Below are 27515 nucleotides of genomic sequence, written 5' to 3'. Positions count from 1 at the left end.
TGGAAATAACTCGAGGAGCCCACGGGGGGGGGCGGATGAGATCGAGTCGGCGACGGTTCCGTGCTGTAGAAGCAGGTAGGCGCACACAGTCAATCGAGTAGGTGTGTGGCAGGACGTGCCTGTATGATGGGTACATATATATACGACTGCAACCATTGACAGCAACTCACACAGGCGTCAGGAATTGAGTGCTGAAGTTTTATTCTCTAAAATGCAGTCAGGAGGAGGAGGGAGAGAAGAAGAGGAGGGGAGAGGGAGGTGGGAGGAGGAGGATCGTTATTGCAGGACGAAGGATTCTTGTTGCGCAGCGAAGGAGGCTTTCTTGTTGCCACTAGTGTGCTGTATACTGTGCAAGGGTAGAATTACCCAGTTTGCAATTATAATGAAAGCGTGTCTTAACATCGGACATATAGTCCGCTGATAAAACGTGAAGATAACGAAACGACACTTACTATACAAACTCGTTGATTTTCGGTTACACTATGTAGCTGTATATATATATATATCAATGTAGCGATATTATTAGTATCGTATATTGGTGCGTTAGATCTATGGTAGTGCCTACTGTGCAGTTTGTGATTAACGTGACGCACATGTATAACGCTTAAATATAATGCAAAGCTGCACTTGTCGGTCAGTACAGTATATTGTCAGCTCTTATCAATGTCCTATATATATAACGCATATATCACATACGCTAATTCGCCACTATGTATTGTGCAACTTGTTATACTATTCAGTAGATGTTGTTTCCTACTGCATATAGTATATTATAAATATATCGTTATGACGTAGGCGTTTATAGATGGGTGCTCGAAACGCGTTGTTATTTCAACCAGCAGTTTTTGGCGCATGATCAAGCGGCTGCAAGTAAGAGGAGATTGTTCCAGATATAACTAATGTTGCACGGCTAAGAAAAAATAAAAATCGACATCGTTGATTACGATTAAAATTATATAACAGCAATTAAACACCTAGCATGGACACGAAGAGAAGAGGCGGACAGACTTGCGTCCTACTGTAATAAAAAACACAACTTGGTATACCATACAACCATATTAGAACCAAAACGATAACAACACAGTGAAAGAGAGATTTCTTAATTCATATTATTGATATATATATATATATATATATATATATATATATATATATATACACACAACAGGTATTACCAATATGTAATTGGGAAAAGCACCTGTCACCTGATCACCGTGAACTCATCCTCAATGTGGAAGTCGTATCGTAACAGAAGATGAAACGTGTTTTTTGTCTTTCCGTATAGGTGTCGTATACTAACTAACTTGCGTAATACTTGATGTCTCCGTGTACTAGTATACGTAACCACCGCTATCATTGTTTTCCGCCGCGTAATATATAAATTTGTTTTATATTCGCATTGTTGAATGTGGCGTATGGCCTGTTATTGTTCATCTTTAACTTATTCTATGCAGCGCATAAATCAATCCGTGTTAGATCGTTAGGATAGACATAACATCGTCACTTCACATCAAATAGCGTTACATTTACGGTTTCTTTATTATAGCTATATTATAGTTCGGTACCACATACATTATTGATGGATAACCAAACGTATATATAAATATATATATGGTATATATATATATACCATATAAGACTTTTAAATTCAATTTTAAAGTGTTTGCATGTCGTTCATTTTTAATCAATAAAATCTCAAGTAGTAAATAGAAAAGTTCGTTAGAAATCGGTTTTATGCATTGTTTCGTTTTCACCCCGTGTCGTTTATACAGCACGGCATTAATTAATATTCATAATTGCTATGCACAGTAGCTAAATAATACTTTTTAACACATTTTAAAATTATACAGCATATCCTCATGCAGTATCAAAGACAAACCCGATAATGATATGAGAGAATTTTAGTCACCACAAGCGTTACTATTTATGTGGAAATGTTATGATGTACATATATAGTTAATAGCTCAATCATGATAAATTCAATCACCAGAATATCAACACAAAAATCACACAATATCATCACAAAAATCACACAATATCATCACAAAAATCATCACAAATTATATCTGTTGGTTACCTGTTGGGTATCAAATGGTTATACCACCTGTCTATATACACAACCAATCTGGCGTCTGCATGTATAATTATTATGTTTTATCGATTTTTATGCAAATGACTTATATTTTCAAGAAAAACTCCAAATGCGGATATTGCATTGATAAATTAATTTAATTTAACCCATAATATAAGGCTGTTGCATTAAATATTATTATAAAACGAGAAAATATAAGTATAAATGTTATTTAATAAAAAATACAACAGAAAGTCAAAAACGGCATATAAAAATTAAAACAAAAATATAAAACAAGCCAAAGAATTTCAGCTACACTAAATACTCTAAAATTTTACATATTGTACTGTGATGATTCTAGCTCCACAAGTGACAATTATTTTGTATATATACCCTGGTCGCCGATCAGCTGATATCATGCCCTGTGTGGAGTAATGCTCCACTCCCAGTGATCCACTCCCAGTGGAACCAAATTTCCCGCCACTTCTGAACACCCGATAACACAAGTGTCTAGACGTATTACACCGCGCTTTTCCTCGTAATAAATCCCAAACAAAATTAATAAGTAGCATAGCGGTCTTAAATGCAGCCATACATATTATAGTGTTACAAAATATATAGATTACAGTGATAGTATTCACCATTTAAAGGATTAACATTCCGGCTATGTACTAATTCCTGTACTGTGCGCATGGTTTCTGTTGTTACTCGGCGATAGAAATGGCGAACGATTTTCGCTGGCGTTAATTTTTGCCTCAAAAATGGTGAAAACTAGACATCAAGAAGTGACTAGTAGTCATTTTCCAAATGACTTCCTAACCATTTCCTCCAGAAGAAGCAGGCGGTCGACAGGTATTGAACATCACTCAGACGTAAGTGACACATTTTCGAAAAATAATTTCCAGGTCCATTGTCTTTAGGCCTATGGCCCCGATTTTTCTTTTACAAAACATCGGCTGTTCGATGTCTGTCAGAGGTCAGTGTTTCCATTTTTTACGAGTCGTTGACAAGCTAGGGAACGGATTCCAATTACAATGTACTAAATGGCTGTATGTGAAATTAAGATGTGCCTATTTCGCTGTTGCACGAATTTTCTTTGTTTCATACGTCAAAGTTCGCTGACCGAGTATCTCACAGAAGTGTCATCACCATCGGCGACATTGTGCTGCCATCTCTTGTTTTTTAATGCTAAAGTGGTTTTAAAAAAATGAAATAATTTAATGTTTAGCGAGACTACTGTTATTTAATTATTTTACGCTTAATGTAATCCATATGTACTATCACTGATAATCAGATCGTTACTTCAGGTCAGATTGGTGAAAGGTTATCATATGCAGTGATTAGGGGTTATTTATGATTCTTTTCTATCAATATGATAGAACTACAAGTTACAACTACAAGTCACAGTTGCGTTAATACTAATACTAATAGGTGGATAAACTTCCAGCTGTTAGAAGTGCGGCAGGTCTAGACCAACTAACCAAAATCTAAAATATTAAATCTGTGTGTTGGATCACTCTAAAAGCACCAACATAATATGTAGTCAGTGCAGGTGTTGTTGAGATACCAAGAATAAAGATGTTATTTGTACTTGCTTCATACAGTATTTATTTGAGGTCAGTTAGTACAGTAATCAATTACTTTTTACTTATCTGATCATATTTTTAAAAATATATTCACTCATCACTTACTACTAATACAAATATTTTCTACTGACCAGGTGGTCATAAATACACTAATATTGAGGTTATAGTACCAACATAATGCTACTATATTAACATGATTTTTGCAGTAGAACTAGTAGTTAGGTGTTATAGATAAGATCAGGGGAAAATAATCTCAAACTTGAAAGTATTCAGCTCCGATAAGATTGGCAGAATGTGATTAATCATCATAGTTTGTGTAACGTTGTTTATAGTTCGGTTATATCAAAGTCGGGTGCACGTGAAAGTGTGTTCAACCTTGCCTGTTATCAGGGGTCGAAATAAGCGATGGTCCGATGGTCCGGGGCCATCAAATAATCAAGAGGATCGTCAGATTTTCAAAGTCAATGGTCCGACGGACCATTGAATATTTTGGTCCCATTTTAACAATTTTTTTTTGAAGTTTCCATGTTTCAATTATTGCTAATCCAGTGTTCACCATAGCAAAGATTACGATTGCACGCCACATTAATTTAAAGAGAACAATTTGAAATTTAGGAGGACCATCTTAATTTCAAACTAGATGGTCCTGTGGACCATCTCTTTTTTTTTCTTATTTCTACCCCTGTGTTATGATGCGCCCATCTCTCGTCTAATGCTTGAATTAAGATATGGTTTGTAACATCTGCTAGGTTTTATCAGGGGTAGAAATTAACGTTTGAACAAGGGAGTCCAACGGACTCCCTACTCTCAAAAAGAGGGAGTCCGCAGTCTGAGGTTCAAAATTAAAGCAATAACGCATGTGCTTATTTTTAAGATTCATGCAGTTGCACGTCTGCCAAATTTTCTTTGGACTGTAGCTGAAAAAAAAATACAGTAATTCAGCGAGGCCGTGCTCCGGAACAAAAGTTCTAGTTAGTATGGCAGAATTTTCAGGGAGTCACACAGACTCCTGCATATATATGTCAAATCAGGGAGTCCGACAGTAAATCAGGGAGTATTTGACTCCGGACTCCCGTTAATTTCGCACCCTGTTTTATTTGGCATATTCATGCATTAATAAAAAGCGCACATGTTTGCCTTGCATATCTAATTATAAACTCTCGGTTATCTGTCATCCCAGGCAAGAATGCAGTCGGACAACGCTATGTGTGATAAACCTTATATGATTGCTTCGTCTTATCAACTGTTGCTATTCATTCAATGCCACTTATGTAATCATATTAAGTAGCAGCTGTGTCATTACTAGTGATGTCACGATCATCGATTATACTCGATCATCGGTTGAACAGTGGCTCGAACCAAGCGCTTAGTGATGTCACGATCATCGATTATACTCGATCATCGGTTGAACAGTGGCTCGAACCAAGCGCTTGGTTATCAAAATCCATAATCGATTTATTTTTTTATATTTTTAAACTTGAACAAGAAAACTTGGAAAAGTGATGAGAATCAGAGATGTCATCGCTACTATACAAGTTATCCTTTATTAACATACATGTATTATACACACAGTAGTAAACAGTGCAAAACAAACAGTAAACAGGGCTAAACAAGCACATACATGCACACACGTACATGCGCACGACGTTACGCACACGCAGGCATTCAACACCCTGAGTAACCGATTGTAACCGATCATCGGTTACTTGGGTCCAACCGATGATCGATTACGAAATTACAACCGATTGACAACACTAGTCATTACTGGCCAACTATAAGTGAAAATTAGGGAACAACAGACTAAATACTTTAGCTGTGTGTATAACTCACTTCACCTGTCAATCGATTTAGCATAGGAATGCCTAGGTCTGTAATCTGCTGAGTGCATTGTAGATACGTTTACACTTTACAGTTAATCCATAGCTTTTCAAACCGGTCTCTGTTGAACATTCACCTCTCTGTCGAATTATTTTTGAATGGCTAAGCGTTTCAACACTGATGATCGGTGAAGTCGAGTTGATGATACGCAACCGTGAGACCTTTCTCTACTGGTGTAAGCAGTCCAGATGTCGGTTGCTCGCACGAAAATTGGCTCGAGTTTTTTTAATGTCACGCAACTTTGAGTGAAATCAGCATTATAGTAAGTTGAACAACTGACTGCTCGTAAGCCGTTACTCTATTGTGTTGATTTCTCACGTAGGAATATGGCAGTGATGGAGATGGGAGCGATACCACGGTCATGACCTTCCCGAAAAGGAGAGGGGTCAAGCGCATGGCCGATACGTCATCATCATCATCGGAAGATGAAGAAGTACAGATGGCCCCCATGTAAGAGTTGGTTATGCGCGACAATGTTGATATCACGCATGATAAGTAGAGGCACAACCTACCAGTAGTTTCGATCTAGCTTGTGTCGCATGTCTGAATTAAATGCACAAATAAAATCAGAATAACGAGCACAGATTGAATAGTATGTCATAGGTGCCCCCCTGACATGCAACCACATGTTGGTGTATTCAGCGACTGCCGACAAAATGAAACTATTATAATCAGTAGTGTATGCAGAACTTTGCAAGTGGTGTCAGCTATTATGCGTTTTAGTGTTTTTTGAACACTAAGTAGTCATTGAATTCGTAATGACCCCCCCCCCCCCCCCCCCGTCATTGAATTCGTAATGACCCCCCCCCCCCCGTATATGAAATTGTGTTTAAATAATTTCAATTACTCCATGTGAAGATGATTTTTTTCCGAAAGGTATCGATTGCAACCATTTATCCGCCACGATGAATTCACTAAACGGTTCTAAATGGGTGATATTACTTTGCGGTGCTGTTGATAATTATTATGAGCTGTGACCGTTATCGCACATACGTGATGTGTTGACAGGCGCACGCGGCGTAGCAAGCAGTCGGCTCGCGGCAACGACGGAGACAAGAACGACTACCGCGTGATGAACGGTGACTCGGGGATCAGGCGCAGCACGCGGCAGCGCCGCATGGTCTACGATACACTCAACATGTCGACACTCGAGAAGCACCTGCAGTCGAGTGGTAACACGGCTGAGGAGAGACACTACCACAGCTTTGAGAAAGTTACGAGTGCACGCCACGAGGGTGAGCCACCGTCGCATGCGTCGGGCCAGCCGATTCTTTAACTCAATAAAACCTTTGATCTTTTGTTATTTTAAATGAAGTGTAGGAGAAATGCAGCATGAACTTCTCGCGCACCTGTCACCCGCTCTCTAACTCATAGCGGTTGTTGTGGTACAAGCTTATACTGAGTGTGGCTGACTTGATACAGTATTGAGTGACCACTTTGCTTTGTAGGCATAGGTTCAAACCAGTTGTTCAACGGCACGCCGGAGAATAACGATAACGATAACGATGATGATAACACAGAGCCAGAGGAGTCTGGGATTGATCGTCATACACCCAGAACCACGTTAGTAGTTGTCGCTATTTTGAATCATGGTTATCAAGTAGTTTTTTTGCGATTGTAAGTAATTTTCATAGTTTTGCGCACGCACGCACATACAGACACAGACAAGCACACATGCAGACATTCTACCTTGTGAGGAACGAACGTATGTCGAGACATTGACGAGTGTTTTTCCGATGGTAGGAGACAGAGTAGCAAGGCGGAGACTTCGAGCCGTGACCAGCGCCACGACGATAGCCGCAGCAACATGTCGGAGAAAGAGAAACGGGCGAGGAAGAAGCACCTGATACGCGAACTACGAATGCTCGACATTAGCAATCAGGTAGATGGGAGCACTTGTCATTGTTTGCTTCATGGAGCGTCGTGCAATCCGTATGGCGATTTAGAGGACTCAGCGTTACTCTTGCTTTCATGATTTGAAGCTGTCAGCATTTTTCTGTGTGAGGCAGGAGAATCCTCCGTGGATTACAAAGATTTTGATTTTTAAGTGTACACATTGCTGTTACAATCGGTGAAAATGTTAAGAAATATTGTGCAGGTGTATACATATTATATATCAGGGGTTAATAATGACAGATAATTTGTCATTATCAACCCGTGATGTGTATGAAGGGGTCTAAATTAATGCGAGCTTGGAGGCAAATGCCATCTGTTTTACTCTCGCACTGCATGACCTGAATTAGCGGAAGCCTGTGGGACTTCCTGAAAATTGTGACAGCGCTCACAGACGCACTGTACGTTGCTACTTGCATTGTGTTTGTTAAAAATAACCTGAATGCACTGCTTATTCAATGTGCAGTCAGTTTGTATGTGTGGTACTTGCTAATGATGATTTTTGTATGTTTCGTTGTCTTTTAACATGTAGCGCATACTTTTACGCGGCAGCGTACCTTGTTGCGATCGAGTGGAGTGCTAGTGCTTCCTAGGTAATAGCACGGCAGTGATAGTAGACTATTGTTTTACCTCGTCTCGTCGTGTTTTCCAGAATCTGGATCAGGACATGTATTCTCGCGTGAAGCGCGAACGCCGGAGCGTCGTGCGTAACATGTACGGGATCCCTGTACTCGAGCAGAGGACGGGGAGCACCGAGACTTCGGGAGGTAGTTGGCTTCATTTCGTCCGCAATGTCAAACGTAGAGAACACTTGATATTTAGCGAACGTAGAGAACACTTGATAATTAGCGAACGTAGAGAACACTTGATATTTAGCGAACGTAGAGAACACTTGATATTTAGCGAACGTAGAGAACACTTGATATTTAGCGAACGTAGAGAACACTTGATAATTAGCGAACGTAGAGAACACTTGATGTTTAGCGAACGTAGAGAACACTTGATATTTAGCGAACGTAGAGAACACTTGATATTTAGCGAACGTAGAGAACACTTGATATTTAGCGAACGTAGAGAACACTTGATATTTAGCAAACGTTTGGTGTAGCTGTTAGCGTTAGTAGTCTACGCATTTATTCCTCTTTCGCTGCTGCTGGTGCTTGTGCTTCTGCTGCTACTGAGAGTTACATATTTTTGTCACATTTCTGCCTCGGCGTACAGGAGCACTGTTGAAAGTGTTGCAGCGCAGCGCAAGTTTTCGCTGGATTAATCGCGACAATTTCATACGTGAGAGTAGATATGTGAGAGGTTTTGTTACCATGGTGAGGTGCCGCCCACGCAAGGCGTTACGATATATCAGAGATGCCAACCACTACGATTTATCCGTATTTTATACGAATTTCTATCCTTTTGCACCACTACGACCAGTTTGTATCAAAATACGAATTCCACTGTAATCGAAAAAAAATGTTTTTTGTCATTTTTTGTTGATTAATTGTCATTTTTGACCCTCAGAATGCAGGAAATTGCATCTCAGAATCAAAAAATTTTCCGGGGGGCATGCCGGACCCCCTAGCAAACTCGGGTCACGTAGCTCGAACTATTAATTTGTTGGCCAGAAACTACAGATTGCTTCAAGTATGTGTTGGCATCTCTGCGATATATGTAACGACTGCTCGAGTGGATGGATGGGCGTCGATAGTGCCTGTATGTCTGATTTGAAAGGCCGATTGTAATCATGCTAACAGTGAATCCATGAGCGGTCCGTCTTTCATGCCAGAAGACAGGTTTGGGACAGCGTCGAAAAGATAGCGGCACGGTGCGGCGACATACAGTTAGTCAGCATGTAAACAACTAGTACCGGCTTTTGGCTACCACTGTTTGCAACATACAAGATCAATGATTTTTTTAGACTTGTAAACAATTACATGGCAATGCACGTTTGCTGCGAGTTGTGCTTAGCGCATCAGGTGACTGCTGTGGCTGGTTTAGGGTAGCTGGGTTGTAGGCATGTTTACGCTATTAAAATATATAGAGTCAACGTCTACAAATGTCGTAAGGTAGAATGCTGTTGCACTTGGACCGTCGAATAGATATAGAATAATTTTTGGCATATGCTTTGCAGATGAAAACCCGTTCGAATACGTGCAAGTCTATGTTAAAATGAAACGTTTATGCCAAGTGTTGTGATAAGGTATGCGGCAATGCATGAGTATCACACATAGCGTTATAATTGTGATGGTATTATCTTATTAAATTCAGGGTCTGAATCGGACGATGAAGGTCAAGAGGAGGAAGAGGAGGAAGAAAACGAAGAGGGGGAAGATGATGACGATGACGACGAAGAGGAGGAGGAGGAAGGAAATGCTCAGAGCCAGCGCAAGTCCTATTTTTTACGCACAAAGAAACCGCCAACGAATCTCTTTCAGATTCCACTCGATGAACGTAAGTAGCTATTGATCGCATACACTTTTAGTCCAGCCTTCGTTGCTACACTTCCTCGTTTTAAGCAGTTCAGTCAGATTTGTGGACATTCTGATAAGAATGGTGAGAGGTTCGTTCGATACGTGCATATTTTGGTGAATACGAAGGTTCTAATACATTTTATCGTTACTCTAGACAATTGCTGTTACTCAAGCTATAACGGTAAGTGTCGTAAAAGTGGGGAAAACATGAGATTTTGCTCAAAAATATTACTTTAACGCACGGACCGTGCTTCTTTCTGTCTCGCAGGAAAGTCCAAGAAGCGAGACGAGTACTTCCGCACGGAGACCCCGCCGCCGGGATGCCATAAGCAGCAGCCCGTCTCCTACCGGTCGCCCGCGCGCAAGTCCAACCTCAGCTTCAAACGGTAGGCGGTGGGTGTGTGGCAGGGTGTGGGGAGCGAGAGCTTGATAAGTCGGGGGCCGAGGCCGGTGGGCGCGGTGCTGTGGCTGCATGTTTGGTGTTGTCTCGTGGGTAGTACTGACCAAACCAGTGTGATCGTGAGCAGTGGGAGTTTGCGAGGTCTGTACATGAATCAATGTTATGGGGTGTACACATTACAGACCACCAATAAAAAAAACATCCAGGGCCAAAAGGCATCCATTGTGCTACACGCAGGTGAAATGTGGTTTGCCTAGAATTAAAGCATTGTAAGTAATGCCTTGGTGTGACTTGAATGAGCTTATTTGCTATCCGGTATTACTTCGGTATTGTTATCATGAAAAAAAATTCTGTTGCACACACATGCACGCACGCACGCACACACGTGACACATTCAATACTTATATTATGCTGCATGTGCTGCGAATGCGATCTGTCTCTTTATGTAATGCACTGTGTGTGGGTAACAGGAAGAAGCATGCGATCCACAGCGGCTCATCGACTAGCTCCAGCTCCGGCAGCAGCAGCGACGATGAGCAGAAGTTTCAGCGGCGCAAGGTGAAGAGCATGGCGCGTGCCCGCAACAGGTGAGTCTCGCTGCACCAACGCTGCGTGCGAAATTAACGTGCGAGTCCGCAGTCAAATACTCCCTGATTTACTGTCGGACTCCCTGAAAATTCTGCTATACTAACTAGTTCGTTCCAGAGCACGGCTTCGTGGAATTACCATATTTTTTCAGCAAATGTCCAATGAAAATTTGGCAGACGTGCAACCGCATGAATCTTCAAAATAAGCACCCGCGTTATTGTTAATATCTTTAGTTTTGAACTTCAGACTGCGGACTCCCTCATTTTGCTACGGGCTCCCTCTTTTTGAGGGTTGGACTCCCTTGTTCACAAGTTAATTTTTACCCCTGCCAATTCCAGCTCAACAGAGGGCGCCGCTCGTGTACACGCTACCGCTACGTATCTGTCGGTACACACACTGTTGCATAGCGCCACCTAGTGGTCATACATATTTCCGCTTGGTATTCTCGGGGGATAGGCGAGGAACTTGTTTAACTGAGGAACTGACGGGATGCTCTTCGCATTCTTTCAGATGCTTGCCGATGAACTTTCGTCCGGAGGACCTGACCAGTAACGTCATACTGCGAGACAGGGTGAAGATTGGATCGAGCCTGGCTGACGTTGATCCGATGAAGATAGACAGCAGCGTGAGTGCTCAACATAATATATGTCATGTGTCACAGGGTTTCTTCTGAGGGAAAATTAGACAAAGGAGGTAATGGCCAGTATGGGGGAAAAAACGCGCATGATGGATTCAAATACAGTATGTATTGATATACTTATAGGTATATAGATACAGGATATACTTATCAGTAAATACAGGAACATTTTCACAACGGCGATGTTAAATTTGACAACGGCGGTGCGCCACTGTGCTTCTTTCAAGAAACCCTGTGTCATATACACGTACATATACACATATACTGTGTGTTGCGTGCGGTGCGTTGCGTGCGTGCGTGCGTCGCGCGGGCGCGTGCGTGCGTGCTGCGTGCGTACGTACGTGAGGATGAGGAGACAGGAGGAGGAGGAGGGATGACAGAGACGTGTGTATTGTGTTTGCAGGTGACGTTTGAGAGTGTCGGGGGTCTTGGCAAGCACGTGCGTGCGCTGAAGGAGATGGTTGCATTTCCACTCATGTACCCGGAAGTGTTTGAGCGATTCAAGATATCACCGCCGCGGGGAGTGCTCTTCTACGGACCACCAGGTGAGAGAGACGCCAGCATTCGGCACAACATTTATTCGAATTTTTAAAAATGAAAAAAAGAATTTAAGGGTATTGCGCGGAACCAAATTTTGCGGCCGGAGAAAAACTTTATTTCGTGCCCTCCGGAATTTACAGCCTTCTTATTTTGAGGGAGTTTCAAATAATAACGAGAAAGGTTGCCTAAAATGAATGTAGCAAATCTAAATAACCTGTTTTGTAGAGAATTTTAAGTATGGTAAGATGTGAGAATGTAAGGGTAGTCTAAACCACCATTACACAGAGTAAGCGATGATGAGTCATGAAAACCCACCTGGAAACAGTAGTAGCCAGTTATGCCCCTAAAATAAGCATTTTCAAGGGCCTGCTAGAGTATTAGGTTGCCACCTGATATCGCAAGGCACTAAAGATTGCGTGCGTGCGTGCGTGCGTGCGTGCGTGCGTGCGTGCGTGCGTGCGTGCGTGCGTGCGTGCGTGCGTGCGTGCGTGCGTGCGTGCGCGTGTGGCAGTTGGGGGAGGCTTAGTTTGGGCTTTTTGTCAGAAATTGGTACAGAAAATGGGTGTGCTCTCTTGCCATAGTAAAACGTGAGCTAAAGCAAGTGGAACCGTAATCGTAGCGCTAACGTGAAGCCGAATGAGCGAGAGGTCTGCGAGAACGCGCCTGACCCTGTCTCGCGTTTGTGCGTAGGTACGGGCAAGACGCTCGTAGCGAGGGCGCTCGCAAACGAGTGTAGCCACGGCGACAAGCGCGTTGCCTTCTTCATGCGTAAAGGTGCTGACTGTCTCAGCAAGTGGGTGGGCGAGTCCGAACGGCAGCTGCGTCTCCTGTTCGACCAGGTAGGTGGCGCCTCCGTCTGTTTCGATGTTATTCTTGCTCGTGAGTCTGTGCTCTGTCGAATCTTGGTTTGCAGTGTTTTCTACTTGCGTGATATTTTTTGGTTCATTTATCCCTTCAGCTAGTCGACACAAAGGTCAATTGAGATGCTAATTAACCTTCAGGGTCTCGATTTGCCTTTATGTCGACTAACCGAAGGGATAAATAAAATAGTTTTGTCTTAATGAATTGGCTCTTATATCTCTACCTAACCTGCCTAATCATTTGGCATGACTTACTGAGTTGGTTGACTTACCACTGCCCTACTTAGCCAATTCTTATACATCTACCTAGTTGGTTGACATAGCCCTACTTTACCAAGTCAATTCTCATAGCCTTGCTGTACTGCTCTGTAACATTCCTGGTCTTCTACAAGGTCTCCCGCTCTCTCTCTCTGCACGCAGGCCTACCAGCTGCGACCTTCCATCATCTTCTTCGATGAGATCGACGGGCTTGCGCCGGTGCGCTCGAGCCGGCAGGATCAGATCCACAGCTCGATCGTGTCGACGCTGCTCGCCCTCATGGACGGCCTCGACGGCCGCGGCGAGATCGTCATCATCGGCGCGACGAATCGCATCGATTCTATCGACCCCGCGCTCCGCCGGCCCGGCCGCTTCGACCGCGAGTTCCTCTTCCCGCTGCCTTCCGAGGAGGTGCGTGTGTCTGTCGCGCACGCGCGCGCGTTCTGCATGCGTAGAGCTCGTGAAATGCGATCACCTTCAGACTTACTCACTGTTGGTTGCTCACATGTTGAGCAGTGAGTACAGCCATGGTTAGGCGGATTCTAGAGAGAATTTTCTTAGATGAGAATCTCCCGCAGATTTGCGGTTTCTCGCGTTTTTCCCTTTCGAATAAATTATCGATTTTCCAAATCGTTCAAATCCGTTGAGGAAACTGTAGGGTGGGGGTGTGTACTGCCACTCGCGGTGGGAAAATGTCCCGCGGCTAGTGATGCTCTTTTGTTTACCGCCTGAACTCGCCATCCCGTGGCCGACAAATGTACTATTCATTCGCGCACTGTGCGGCAATGCGCGCGCAATGGCGGCATTCATGAACAAGCTAGTTTTCGAAATTTGTGTGCCTCGGAACGCATCTGCAAGCATCTAATTAAAAATGTTTTTCTGGGGGAGCGCTTTGGGCTATTCCACCAGTAAGTGGAAATATATCTCGCGGATTTCGTCCGGGGCCATTCTCATCTCTGCATGCGTAGAGGTCGTGAAATGCGATCACCTTCAGACTTACTCTGTTGTTGCTCACATGTTGGGCAGAGAGTACAGCTACGGTTAGGCGGATTAGATGCACCTTCATGCCAGCAGAACATATCTGCTTGTTTTGTGGTAGCTGTTTGTTTACCGAAACAACTCGATAAAAATCGATGTCCCCAATTTTAGGCTCGACGAAGTATAATCAAGATTCACACGAAAAATTGGAACCCGCCGCTCAGTGATGCATTTCTCTCAGAGATGGCAAAGCACACAGTTGGTAAGTAGAGGTGGATGATGATGGTCCAGCGCATAGTGTAATCCAAGGCTGTCCTGCTACCTACCAAGCAATTAACTTGATTAAATGGTGTAAGTAATAAAATGTCATGAGATGTTAACACACAACACCTCGACCAGAGCTTCTTTCGAGGCCAATCCAGTATTATTTCTGATCGCTCTTAAATAATGAATCGAACTTCTTTCACGTACGGAGGCATGTTAGTGATTTCACAATCACGCAGCGAGAAGAGTATCGTGAATTGGATTACGAGCGTAGCGCGGGTGTAAGACGGGCTGCGGTTGCCGTGGTTACAGGATACTGCGGTGCGGACGTAACGGCGTTGATCACGGAGGCTGCGCTGCTTGCACTGCGGCGACGCTACCCACAGATCTACACTTCCAAGGAAAAGCTGCAGCTCGATGTATCATCCATCAACATCTCGGCAAAAAATTTCCACGACGCCATGCAGGTGTGCTTACAGTTGTACTCCCCTCGCGTCGTGTTGGCAGTGTTTTCCTTCAGGGAAGTATGCCTGTCAATGCGCAACACAGGGACGAAAAATTGTGCTGTGTGGGAATGGTTATTTTTCAAATAATGTATAGCATTTCGAGGTCTTTACGTGATTCTATGTTGGTGGTCGATAATATACTGTCTAGTAATTCATCAATCGTAAGATTGTGCGTAGCATTTATTTAAGGTATACAAGTATTGTAATTAAGTGGTACTAAGTTATAATTGTATGTAGTGAAAATAGCTCGCTCGTCTCTCTCGGCTGTTTCCCCGCTGTCCGTCACCGTGGCGATAACGTGGCTTTGTGTCGCAGGTGATTGTGCCAACGTCTCAGCGATCGGTGGTGTCGCCGGGCCGGGCGCTGTCAGCGACGATACGCCCGCTACTGCACAACACGCTGCAGCGCGTCATGAAGCTGCTGCACCTCTCCTTCCCCTCCGTGCTCTCTCACGCCTCCAGCGTTGACATGCCGCAAGGTAGGAAGGAAGGAAGGAAGGAAGCTTCCCCCAAAATGCCCGTGCAACCGGGAGTTTGTGTGGGTTTTCGAAAACCTCCGAGGTCTTCGAAAACTTCGAGCTTTTTGAAAACTTTCGAAATTCTTCGATTACCTTGAAAACTTCTTAGTAGATTTCGGGCATTTTTAAAATGCCGTCTTCCAGGTCTGGAAAGTCGTGAGACAAGTCGTTATTGTGTTTGGGTCATTGAAAAATGTTTTGTATTAGGTGTACGAACCTTCACGCTGAAGCTCCCACGTTACCGTGTCAGGTGTGACCGTGTTACTCCCCACCTGAGATGAAGTGAACAACAGAATGGGCATATTGTTCGCGAATGGCGTGTCGCTCGGGTGCCGATTTTGCTCACTAACGATTATTAACGCTTCCTCATTAACTAATTACTTTTCTCATTAACGATTCTAATCTCGTTACTACGCAGCAGAGGATTGCAGTGGCAGCGTCGTAGATCTGTTTGAGGAGGATAGCGAGGATGAGGGCGTTAGCATCTTTGCCACCGCAAAACCCGGATGCACGTTCAAGAATGGTCCAAAGCTGCAGTCAGGGTCGTTTTGCTTCACCAGGTACGCTGCTTCTCTCCAGTTACGCTTTAGATGTGCTCCTGGTCCATGTACGCTCCTGCTCTAGATACGCACCTGGCTTAGCTGTCCACCTGCTCTAGATATGAATCAGGGGCCTGTTGTCAGAAACAAAATTAGTCTTAACATTAGTCTTAACATTAACAATTTCTCCTAGACCGTCGACATCACTTTGTTTCGTATTGTTATGAGGAAATCTGCTACGATTTTTCATTCTCATAACTTCGCAGCATTTCTGTCAACGGTCTAAGAGAAAAAGTTAATGTTAAAACTAATGTTAAGATCAATTTTGTTTCTGGCAACGGGCCCCTGCTCTAGATACGCACCTGGCTTAGCTGTCCACCTGCTCTAGATATGCACTTGGTCCATGCACGATCCTGCTCTAGGTACGCTCCTGCTTTCTTGCTCTCCCTTGGAAACAGTTTTGTGTCCTGTCTGAATATAATGTCCTTCGCACTGTGGCCTGCTGTGAACGTATCTCTAGGGACTGATTTTCCGCGATCGCAGAAAAAGGAACGAAAACACGGAAACGGCCATTGGAAACGGAAAAGATGTTTTCAAACGGAAAAACGCGGAAAACGTAATTTGAACATATTACAACATGGAAATTTCAATAAAATCACAAAAAACAGTCGACAATAGCATTGGTAATGCATTGGTAATTCAGACAAGTTTCAGAGCGAAATGACTTACAATTACGACTTTTGGTAGCCCTGTGTTTCGGTGCCGGTTCCTGTTTGAAAGGCTGTACCAAATACCTTTTTTTTTCATGCAAATATATGTAAACGGAATTTTGCATTTTTGGTGTGTACAATCTCTATGGCAAAACGGAATTTCCATTTTTTCTTTACTTTGGAACGAAATTCATGATTTTCCCAAACGGAAAAGGCAATTTTTTGAAACGGAAAATCACTGTCGCTATATCTCTCGTATCTCGTGCCTTCCTCGACAGCTCACGCTTCCCGCCAACCCACCGGCCGCGGCTGCTGCTGGCCGGGCGGCTGGGTGACGGCCACACGTCGCATCTCGCGCCGGCCGTGCTCCACTGCATGGAGCGTGTGCCCGTCCATCGCATAGACCTGCAGACGCTCTACGGAGTCAGTGCCAAATCCGCCGAGGAAAGCTGCACACAGGTACGACCAGCCGCGCACGCGACCTCTAACCGACCTTCACTGAGAAGGGTGGTGCGTGTGTGTGTGTGTGCGTGCGTGCGTGCGTGCGTGCGTGCGCGTGTGGGGTGGGGTATACGCAGGGCATGACTGCCTACATGACGTCAGAGAGAGTAATCAAAAGTGCCGACAAAAACGGTGCTTACAGGGCTGGGAAGTAACTTGACGTATCGTTTCGATGGTGAAGGGATGTAGGCAGTCAATAGAAATTGTACGCGTAATAGTTGTGAGGGATTTAGTAGCTGTCAACATGCATTATCCATTCAAAATAAAGGTCATGTCAGACATGAGAAATTATTTCTAGCTATCCCAAATCTAATACGTTGGACAGTGTACAGTGAACGATTACATTTTTTTTAAATAAACTCGGAAAAGTATTTTTTTAAAGTACGCTGCAGGTTTTGACAACAACAACAATAACAATAAGTTCATAGAAGTGTTGGCATATCTATACGCATTGATCTGCCAAGATTTTGTTAGATATGTCAGTAGCTCGTTTAGGAGCATATCTACTATTAATTAATAGAGGGATCTTTTGGGGATGCCCACTGTGCTAACACCCCCTCATCCATAAAAATAAAGCTTATCTCAGTTAGATCCGTAACAAGTTATAATTACTTATTATGGATCTAACTGAGATAAGCATTATTTTTATGTGAACTATAGAGATCCGATGAAATTATTCAATCACCCCTTCGTACGTCGTTGTTTCAGATATTCCGGGAGGCGCGCTGCACCTGCCCCAGCGTCATCTACCTGCCGCAGGTCGAGAAGTGGTGGGACGTGATCTCGGACACGCTACGAGCGACCTTCCTGACCCTGCTCGCCGACCTTGAACCCAGCGCCCCCGTGCTGCTGCTCGCGACCACCGACGACGAACAACAGCTGCAGCCGGAGGTACGTGGCGACGCACGCTCTCTTGTTTTTGGCGGCGGCCGGCGACGGCCTTGCGAATCGGACGTTGCGACGTTCGGTGGGTTTGAGCCGTTGCGTAGCAGCGAGTTGTGTCGATTAGCAAAAGTTTAGCGGTTGGAAGTTTGTGAAGTGTGGCATGCATAGTGGAGACTTTTGGCTGTGTAGGTCTTGAAAATGCGCGAGTGGTCACGATTGTCAGTGCTCCCCTGTCCCTGTGCAACACTAATCGGTTATAATCATTATTATAATTATATAATCCCATGGTGGATTTCTGGCATTGTGACATGCGCAGGTGCGGCAGATGTGTGACATTGTGACATGTGACATTATGACGTACATGCGCAGGTGCGGGTGCTGAGCTGTGTGACATTGTGACTCCTTCGTGCGTCGTTGTTTCAGATATTCCGGGAGGCGCGCTGCACCTGCCCCAGCGTCGTCTACCTGCCGCAGGTCGAGAAGTGGTGGGATGTGATCTCGGACACGCTACGAGCGACCTTCCTGACCCTGCTCGCCGACCTTGAACCCAGCGCCCCCGTGCTGCTGCTCGCGACCACCGACGACGAACAACAGCTGCAGCCGGAGGTACGTGGCGACGCACGCTCTCTTGTTTTTGGCGGCGGCCGGCGACGGCCTTGCGAATCGGACGTTGCGACGTTCGGTGGGTTTGAGCCGTTGCGTAGCAGCGAGTTGTGTCGATTAGCAAAAGTTTAGCGGTTGGAAGTTTGTGAAGTGTGGCATGCATAGTGGAGACTTTTGGCTGTGTAGGTCTTGAAAATGCGCGAGTGGTCACGATTGTCAGTGCTCCCCTGTCCCTGTGCAACACTAATCGGTTATAATCATTATTATAATTATATAATCCCATGGTGGATTTCTGGCATTGTGACATGCGCAGGTGCGGGAGATGTGTGACATTGTGACATGTGACATTATGACGTACATGCGCAGGTGCGGGAGCTGAGCTGTGTGACATTGTGACATGTGACATTATGACGTACATGCGCAGGTGCGGGAGCTGTTTGACATGTACCGGCATGAGGTCGTGAGGATGCAGGATCCAAACGCTGTCGAGCGCCACGCCTTCTTCTCCGACTTGATCATCGTCCAGGCTGCTGCAGCGCCCCCTAGAAGGAAGAATGCAGGTACGTAACACCCCTCTCCCCCACCATAACCTCCCCCCCCTCCAAGAGGAAGAATGTACGCAGGCATGCAATGTCTCCCCTCTCCTGTGTCACACCCTCCTGTCCCCCACAAGATCCATAGATTGGTGATGCATCCCACATCTGCCTGGAAGGAAAAATACAAGTACTGTATGTTAAGCACCTCTCCCCAAACTAATAAATAAGAAGAACTTGGGTATGTGAAGCACATCTTTCCCAAACAAATAAATAACAATACAGCTATCTAAAGCACCTCTCCCCAAAGCCCAAACTAATAAATATGAATTCAGGTATGTGAAGCCCATCTTCCGCAAACTAATAAATATGAGTAATACAAGTATGTGAAGCACCTCTTCCACAAACAAATAAACATGAAGAATGCTAGGTATCACTAGAGCTTTACTCTCGTCTCTACGCAGCGAAGCGAGCGCTGGAGGTGCTGCAGGTGGCTCCCCCGCCCGCGCCGCGCACGCTCACCGAGGTGGAGTTGAAGAGGGTGCGTCAGGAGGAGGAAAGCACGATGAGAGAGCTGCGGCTCTTCCTACGCGACATACTCAACAAGCTCGCCCGCGACCGTCGCTTCCTCATCTTCACAAAGCCCGTCGATATCGAGGAGGTGAGGCAGGCTGTCGGCGCCCCCTGGCGGGGGTCGGCGTTGTAACGTAATTGCGGCGTGTCGCGTCGGAGACGCGAACTTTGTCGTGTTTGTGACGAATGTTTTTGCGGGCTGCGTTGGTTACGACGTTTTTGCGGGTTGTGTTGGTTACGACAGATTTGCGGGTTGCATTGGTTACGACGTTTTTGCTGTTTGCATTGGTTACAACGTTTTTGTGGATTGCGTTGGTTACTACATTTTTGCAGGTCGCATTGGTTACGACATTTTGAAAGTTGCATCGGTTATGACGTTTTTGCGGGTTGTATTGGTTATGAAGTTTTTGTGGGTTGCATTGGTTACGAAGTTTTTGCGGGTTGCGTTGGTTACAATGTTGTTGTGGGTTGCATTGGTTACAAAGTTGTTGCGGCTGCGTTGGACATACGGTTTTAGGTAAATTGTGTTTAAACAGCTTGTGTCCTTTCCCATACTTATATAGCAAGTACGCGTTGCAGTGCATTTCTAAAATTAAAAAGTCATATTAGGTGAAATGAGGTGGGACATGTAATTTATCTAGAGGTTGAGTGGAGCAGGAGCTTGTCATATCCTTCATGGAAATAAAACATCAGATTCACGGGAAATCTCACAGACTTGTGCGCAGCACGTCTTTCCGAGCTGCTGCTAGCACAAGTGTTTTATCGATGGATGACGTTATTAAATATCATTAAGCAATTAAATAAAGTGTAATAAATAAATGATAATACTTGAATAATATATGAACTGCCGTTTAATCGTACGCGTGCGCGTGCGTGCAACAGGTGCCGGACTACATGGATGTGATCAGGAACCCGATGGACCTGCAGAACATGATGTCTAAGATCGACACGCATCGCTTCCAGACGGTCCAGGAGTTCATGGATGACGTCAACCTCATCGTCACCAACGCGCTCGAGTACAACCCTGACCGCGATCCCAGCGGTAAGTCGCTGCGTGTGTGTAGATCTAGTAATGTATATACGGGGATAGAAATTTACTTAAAAAAAGCGAGTCCGACGGACTCCCTACCTTCAAAAAGAGGGAGTCCGTAGCAAAATGAGGGAGTTCGCAGTCTGAAGTCCAAAACTAAAAATATGAACAAAAAGGACATTTGCGGTGCACGTCTGCCAAATTTTCTTGGGAGATTTGCTAAAAAAATACGGTAATTCCGCGAGGCCGTGCTCTGGAACGAACTAGTTAGTGTAGCAGAATTTTCAGGGAGTCGCACAGACTCCTGCATATATAAAATTAGGGAGTCCGACAGTAAATCGTGGAGTATTTGACTTCGCACTCTGTATATACATGAATAATAAACGTATGGCTGTTGCATTGTCTGCGTGCACAATACTATTTAATTAACGCATCACCGTATAACCAGCGAGCACGTGGCGCCATTGGTACTAATTAAATAATATTTATTAATTAATGTTTATAATATATGATAATAATAATAATAATAATAATAATTAATATTCGTTAAAGTTTCGCATCATGACAACCTTAACTGTGAGGTCTCACTTGCAATCCATCACCGATGTTCTATTGTTGTTTTTTGCTCGGCGCTGTAGATCGGCTGATTCGACACCGCGCGTGCATGCTGCGCGACACGGCAAATGCGATCATTGAGGCCGAGCTCGACCCGGAGTTTGAGAGGATCTGCGAGCGAATCATCGAGTCGCGCAAGAGCAGAGGTAAGCGTTCGACAGAGAAGGTGACCTTTTAATTGTGATACAGGAAAAATAAGGAAGGTCGTGTGCAAAAGCGCTGGAGTATCTGTTGTTCATGATGTCTTATTGTAACGTATTGAAATGTAATGGAGCGTAATGTAATTATTTTGTTAATCAATTGTAAATTATACAAATACAACGCCTAAAAAGAAGTCACGTGATTGTTCTTCTCAGGTCACTACACTACACTCGACCTAATTGTTGATTGGACGATACGAGGCACCGCGATTTTTTTCGTCTATTATCTCGCGGCTATAGAAAAAGGAGTTGCGTGAAGTTCCAGTAGAAATGTTTTGCTCTAGACGTAGCTCAGACAAATCCTCTAGTCTACCCTCTACGTCGGCAGGTGAGACGCCAACAAAGAATGCGCCTAATTTCTACCGGGTGATGCCGCCGAACAGTACAGAGTGCGCCGGCGATGCGTATCCGACGCGCTACAGCCGCCGCGTGCGTGGCATGGACGCCGCAGACCTGGAGGAGCGACAAGCCTCGTCCAAGAAGGCTGTCGACGCAACGGCGGCAGAGACGAAGCAAGAACGCGCGTTGCTTGGCGTGAAGACGGAACCACCTGCTGCGGTGGATGATGATGCGCAGGCCACTGAGCCGTGCACGGCGCAGCACAGACCTGCGACGATCGGTGACAAGGTACGAGCGCACACCGGCGGTGCGGAGTGCTAGTAGATTTCCTCCTTGTTGTTCTCAAATGTTCAAACGGTCGACGCCCGGATGACTCGGTCGTTTGCTGACGTCGCAAGCGAGACTGCGCTGTCGCCTGGTGAACCACGAATCCTACGTTATAGCGATGTCAGGTCATAGCTCTTACACCCCATTGAAAAAAAAAGATTATTCATCATTGCAGGAGCCTAGACCACAACAGCAGCAGCAGCAGCCGCAGCACTTGGCGCCCAGCCTGTTTCATGCTAACGCTATGTCTTACACCCCATCATTCATCATTGCAGGAGACTAGACCACAACAACAACAACAGCAGCAACATCAGCAGCACTCGACGCCCGTGTCACGCATGCGCAACGTCGACTACCTCGCCAAGCGCAAGCGCGTCAACGTCTGGTGTCGGCCGAAGCCGCGTCGCTCGATGCGCTACTCCTTCCTCTCGGGCATCACGTACGCCGCGCGCCCCCGCGCCGCCTCCGCCGCACAGCACTCCTCCGTCAAGGAAGATGCCGAGTATGCACACGACAAAGCAGCCGAGCCCACAGCCGCCGCCGCCGAAGTCACGACTGCCACGGACGCGGCGACGACGGCGGAGGAGGACGCAGGTGGCGCTGCGCAGGAGGACCAGGTGAGACGCTCGCTGCGCGGTTTTTCTCGTCGGACGTTGACGGTGGTGTTGCGGTCCGTGAGTACGCGCGGTCGTGTGTAATTCCTTTGTCGCCGCCTGATTATGTTGCAGTACGTGATTTTGTTGTCGTACCGAATTCCGGTGGAATGTGTAAATCGAGTGCTGCCATACTACGCAAGTATTCAATAAGGAACTGTGTGACTGTTTGTCGTGAGCGTGTGTGCGTGCATGTGACTGCGTGCGTGCGTGCGCGCGCATCTAACGTTAGAAACTGCGCTCGTAGTTGCGTATTGTCATCTTCAACGCACAGCATGTCATTGCCTCGAGGCCAGCAGCAGCATCGCCCGCTTCAATTAACGTTACTCCCCTGGCTTCTCAGGTTTCCCTGAAACGCTACGACAAGGACAACATCTTTGAGCGAATGACGGCGATCGAGGAGTGCCCCGTGTCCCCGGGTCACCTGGCCGTCGCCGACCCAGTGACCTCCCCGCGACCTTCGCTTGAGCGATCTCGCTCAAGGTCGCCCGGGATCGAGTGCAGCGGGCCGGTGGGGAGCGGTGGAAACATCGAGGCCGAGGAGAGCCAGGAGGAAGAGGTGGTCCTCATGGAGATGCCAAGGAAAGCTGTGCAGCAGGGAAGCCCGCCTCAGGAAACGTGTCCCAGCTCCTCGGATCCTCGCAAAGGTCAGTCGGGTTCTCCTGCGCGGGCAAATCAGATCGAAAAAGAACAAAAAAATCAGAAAGAAAATCAGAAGAGAAATTGGGGAACAAAATGATGGAAAGAGAGGAGAAGAAGATGAGAGACATGATTGCAGGGGGTACGACGCGTATTGTGCAGTCAGGTTTTATGCCAGATCACAGTGCCTGCAACTCTAGTGGTCTTGAAACCGTAATTTCGGTTTTGAATCTTGTTTGCTGTTGAATTCCTGCTAATACAGAAAATATTAATAAGTGAGTGCTAGATGCTGCTGTTCTGTATGCTCAGGCCTAAAAAAAAACGTTTGTTTCCGCTAATGAGCAGAAAAAAATTGGACACGGTAGGCAGGCAAAACTTTTTTTTGTATTCTAACAATACTTGTTTTATACTTATAACAGCCCATATAATGACTTCAAAGTCAAATCAGTGTTTCAATGCATTCACCGATCGATATCACGTTGGGATTTTTTTTATTTAAAATATTTAAAAAAAATGTTTTTTTATATTTTCTTTTGGCCGATCACAATAAAAAGTTTCGACACGGCGGTTTAACATAGACTCGGACGGGTTAGCGGAAACAAACGTCTTTTTTTAGGCTTCAGAGGCTTGAATGTGTAGAGGCACAGATGATTACATGTAAATACATGCAATAAAAAGTGGGATTGGCAAGAGTGATATTCACATTATTTGTTATTTTATAATAAGTCCACGTAAAATTAACCAATTGGCTGCAGTTTCGATAACTGCTTGATTTAGCTAGCAGGCCCGAATGAAGATTGTTGTTCGAGCTTGTCACCAGATGGCAGTAGGTGACAAGAGTAGCAGACGAGAGATGCTAATGATTGTGCTTTCTGCGTAGATACGCCGGTGTCGATCAGGGTAACGCGAGCGTTGGCCAGCGATCCACACATCCTCAGGGCGCGGGAGATCCTTAGCGAACCGACTCAGCCTCTCATTGTTGACCAGGACCGCCTCCAGGTGAGAAGCAGAGGAAGGGAGATATCTGTAACTAAATTAAATACGGTCCGAGTATTAATGTATAAGTGAACGTGTGTGAGGCGGAGGCCAGGACGGTTTTTATGGGCTGTAGATCTATTACTGCTCTATGTGTTTCATGCGCTTATAACTATAACCTATAACATATAATGGTGAGCCAATATTATGTAAGTGTATGATTTGTTTATTTGTTGTGGCAAGTAGTTGTTAGTGCGTTTAAACCATTATTCTGTCACAGGGTTCTCCCTTTCAGAAGCCATGTAGTTTATGACAGATGGTGGAAAAAACTGGGGGATATGTGGATTTAGAAAAAATGAATAAACTGTCGTTTTTGATCGGTTTATTGCCAACTAATGTGCAGGAAATGGTTGAAAAGAAATGATAATTATTAAGACATACATCAAGCTGTGAAAACGCAACATGGCAGTGTTGGGATTGTCAAAACACAGCTCGAAATTTTGACACGTCAGTTAGGCAATTGGTGCATGTTGGATGGTTTGCGAGATGTCACAAAATACTGAAATACCTTCATCTTTGAAGGCATGTCGGACGCGACATGCATTAAAGGCCTGGGGAGAAACCTGTGTTAATTACAAAAATTATGTAACAACTGTTACAATACTCATAATAAACACATAATAACATAATAATAATACACATTATAATTCATCTTAGCGGTAGCGACTAAATCATAATGAATAGTTGGTTCAGCACGATGAGTGTTAGTAACAACAGACGTGCTGTCAGGGGTAGAAATTAACTTTTGAACACGGGAGTCCAACGGACTCCCTATCTTTAAAAAGAGGGAGTCCGTAGCAAAAGGATGGAGTCTGCAGTCTGAAGTTCAAAATTAAAGATATTAACAATAACAGAATAACGCGTGCTTATTTTGAAGATTCATGCGGTTACACATCTGCCAAATTTTCTTTGGACATTTGCTGAAAAAATACGGTAATTCCGCGAGACCGTGCTCTGGAACGAACTAGTTAGTATAGTATGGCAGAATTTTTAGGGAGTCACACGGACTCCTGCATATGTCAAATCAGGGAGTCCGACAGTAAATCAAGGAGTATTTGACTCCGGACTCTCATTAATTTCGCACCCTGTGCTGTTCTCATGATCATACGTGTGTCACGATGCATTGCTGCAGGCTTTGTTGGAGAGCATAGTCGTGGCTACGGAACACTGCAACGTCGAGTCTCTGGAGCGATTGCACGTGGTCCTCGGCCAGTGCGTGTACAAACACAGGAAAGACCACGATAAGACCATACTTAGCGAGGTGAGAGTGTATACAGACCCCACAAAGGTGCTGACGTTAGATATGCTGAAGGGAACAGGAACCATACTCATAGGCGACAATAATTCAGTTCATACTTTTCTTTGAGTTTTACATTAAAAAGATTGTTGGTGATGATCACTTTATTAGAAAAAGGAGGCTATTGAGGATTGCATCTGGATTGGGGCTGAAATGAAATCATAAGTTTCGGATATATTTGCGTTCATAGTATTTGGGTGATTGGTTTAGGTATTTATTAGTTATAGACTTCTATTTACATTTAGTGCTAAGTTGGCTGTTCGCTTCATCCGTTTATGCATTTCTTTAATTTAGCTATTTGCCCGTATTTCAGGAGATGGAACTCGAACTGCGCCGATTCGCCCAGCACAAACGGAGAGCATCACCATAGCAACCGACCAACCCGTAGCGTGTCGGCTCGCGTGGGCTCGGCTCTCAAAGCTGTAACTGTTACAGTTAGATGGGTGAATTAGCTGCTTGACGGTGCCTGGTTAGGTCCGTCGGTCCTTTGGGGTGGGGGGGGGGGTCAGACCCACCCGAAGTACACTTAGACAATTTGTGTCTGTCAGTCCATTCTGGACGGACGACATTCCAACGACTAACGGTGACCGTCGGGGAAGAATATTTGCTCACAATTTCCCAAATGAACCAACAGGTTAAGCAAGCCTACTGCCATAACGCCATTTTGTTTACCTGTAGTAATACTTTGATAACGGTGATGACACCTTGGTGATGTAGTGGAATTATACAGTGTTTTTAGTACCAACTCGTATGAAGCGCGGAAGTATATAGCATGAAACGGATTTGCGTGTTGAGCGTCCGAAATGATTCTTTTACCCTTCGCTGACGCAGACGTCAAACCACTGCCATAGATATAAGTACGTCGCGATCGCTGTCCACGATGAAGCGAAGACTGTTTCCCATTCCCGATTTTCGTTCCGTGTCTCAACTTTCTGAAAAAAAGTTTGTTTACCGCAGAGCAGCAGCCGCCGTGTGACGCACATCTTCGTTCGATCGTCGTATTTGTTCGCTGCGACGAGAGTGGGTGGGTGCAGAGATGCCAACCACTACGATTTATCCGTATTTTATACGAATTTCTATTCCTTTTGCACCACTACGGCCAGTTTGTATCAAACTACGAATTTCACTGTGATAGAAAAAAAAATTTTATTTTTATTATTGTCATTTTTTGTCAATTTATTGTCATTTTTGACCCTCAGAATGCAGGAAATTGCATCTCAGAATCAAAATTTTTTTCGCGGGGCATGCCGGACCCCCATAGCAAACTCGGGTCATCTCGAACTACTAATTTGAAAGCCAGAAACTACAGATTGCTTCAAAAACGTGTTGGCATCTCTGGTGGGTGTCGCGCGGCGGTGGCGGCGGCGGCGGTAGTTGCATGGTGTTGTTGTCGTGGCGGGTGCCCTCGCTACCGTGATCAGTCTGCGCCGTGCTGTGGTATTCGGACGAACAAGGACGTGTGTGATCAAGGGTACCCTGGTAGATGTTTTTACCAATGAGAGCAAGCTGATGAGGTGAGGTGGTCTCCGCGACGCAGATCTTGTCAAAGAGGCATCTGCTCTCAAGGTGACCAGGAAATCGCCCGTGGCGACCGC

General features: G+C 45.0%; 1 protein-coding gene across 4 annotated transcripts; it reads left to right on the top strand.

Annotated features, from left to right (window-relative positions):
* The first annotated feature begins 2783 nt into the window (after positions 1–2783).
* LOC106808790 (ATPase family AAA domain-containing protein 2-like) lies at positions 2784–26368 on the top strand. Of its 4 annotated transcripts, none has more exons than XM_014811642.1 (29): positions 2784–2943; positions 5858–5985; positions 6544–6770; positions 6984–7098; positions 7279–7417; positions 8081–8195; positions 9691–9873; positions 10162–10279; positions 10764–10880; positions 11392–11506; positions 11922–12063; positions 12749–12897; positions 13339–13587; positions 14326–14416; positions 14731–14885; positions 15240–15402; positions 15863–16001; positions 16969–17149; positions 18500–18682; positions 19104–19239; positions 19677–19873; positions 20668–20827; positions 21454–21576; positions 21959–22257; positions 22572–22913; positions 23293–23596; positions 24469–24587; positions 25756–25884; positions 26234–26368. In XM_014811642.1, the coding sequence occupies exons 1-29, from the start codon at positions 2833–2835 to the stop codon at positions 26288–26290; spliced, it is 4686 nt and encodes a 1561-aa protein (XP_014667128.1). In that variant the 5' UTR covers positions 2784–2832; the 3' UTR covers positions 26291–26368. The 4 variants fall into 4 exon arrangements, with proteins under 4 accessions (XP_014667128.1, XP_014667126.1, XP_014667127.1 ...); XM_014811640.1 differs by having other exon boundaries at positions 15860–16001; XM_014811641.1 differs by lacking the exon at positions 18500–18682 and adding an exon at positions 17900–18082 and having other exon boundaries at positions 15860–16001.
* Positions 26369–27515: the final 1147 nt, after the last annotated feature.

This window comes from Priapulus caudatus, unplaced genomic scaffold (genome assembly GCF_000485595.1).
Source record: "Priapulus caudatus unplaced genomic scaffold, Priapulus_caudatus-5.0.1 Scaffold304, whole genome shotgun sequence".
NCBI classification, from domain to species: domain Eukaryota; kingdom Metazoa; phylum Priapulida; class Priapulimorpha; order Priapulimorphida; family Priapulidae; genus Priapulus; species Priapulus caudatus.
This window is presented reverse-complemented; position numbering and strand designations above follow the sequence as displayed.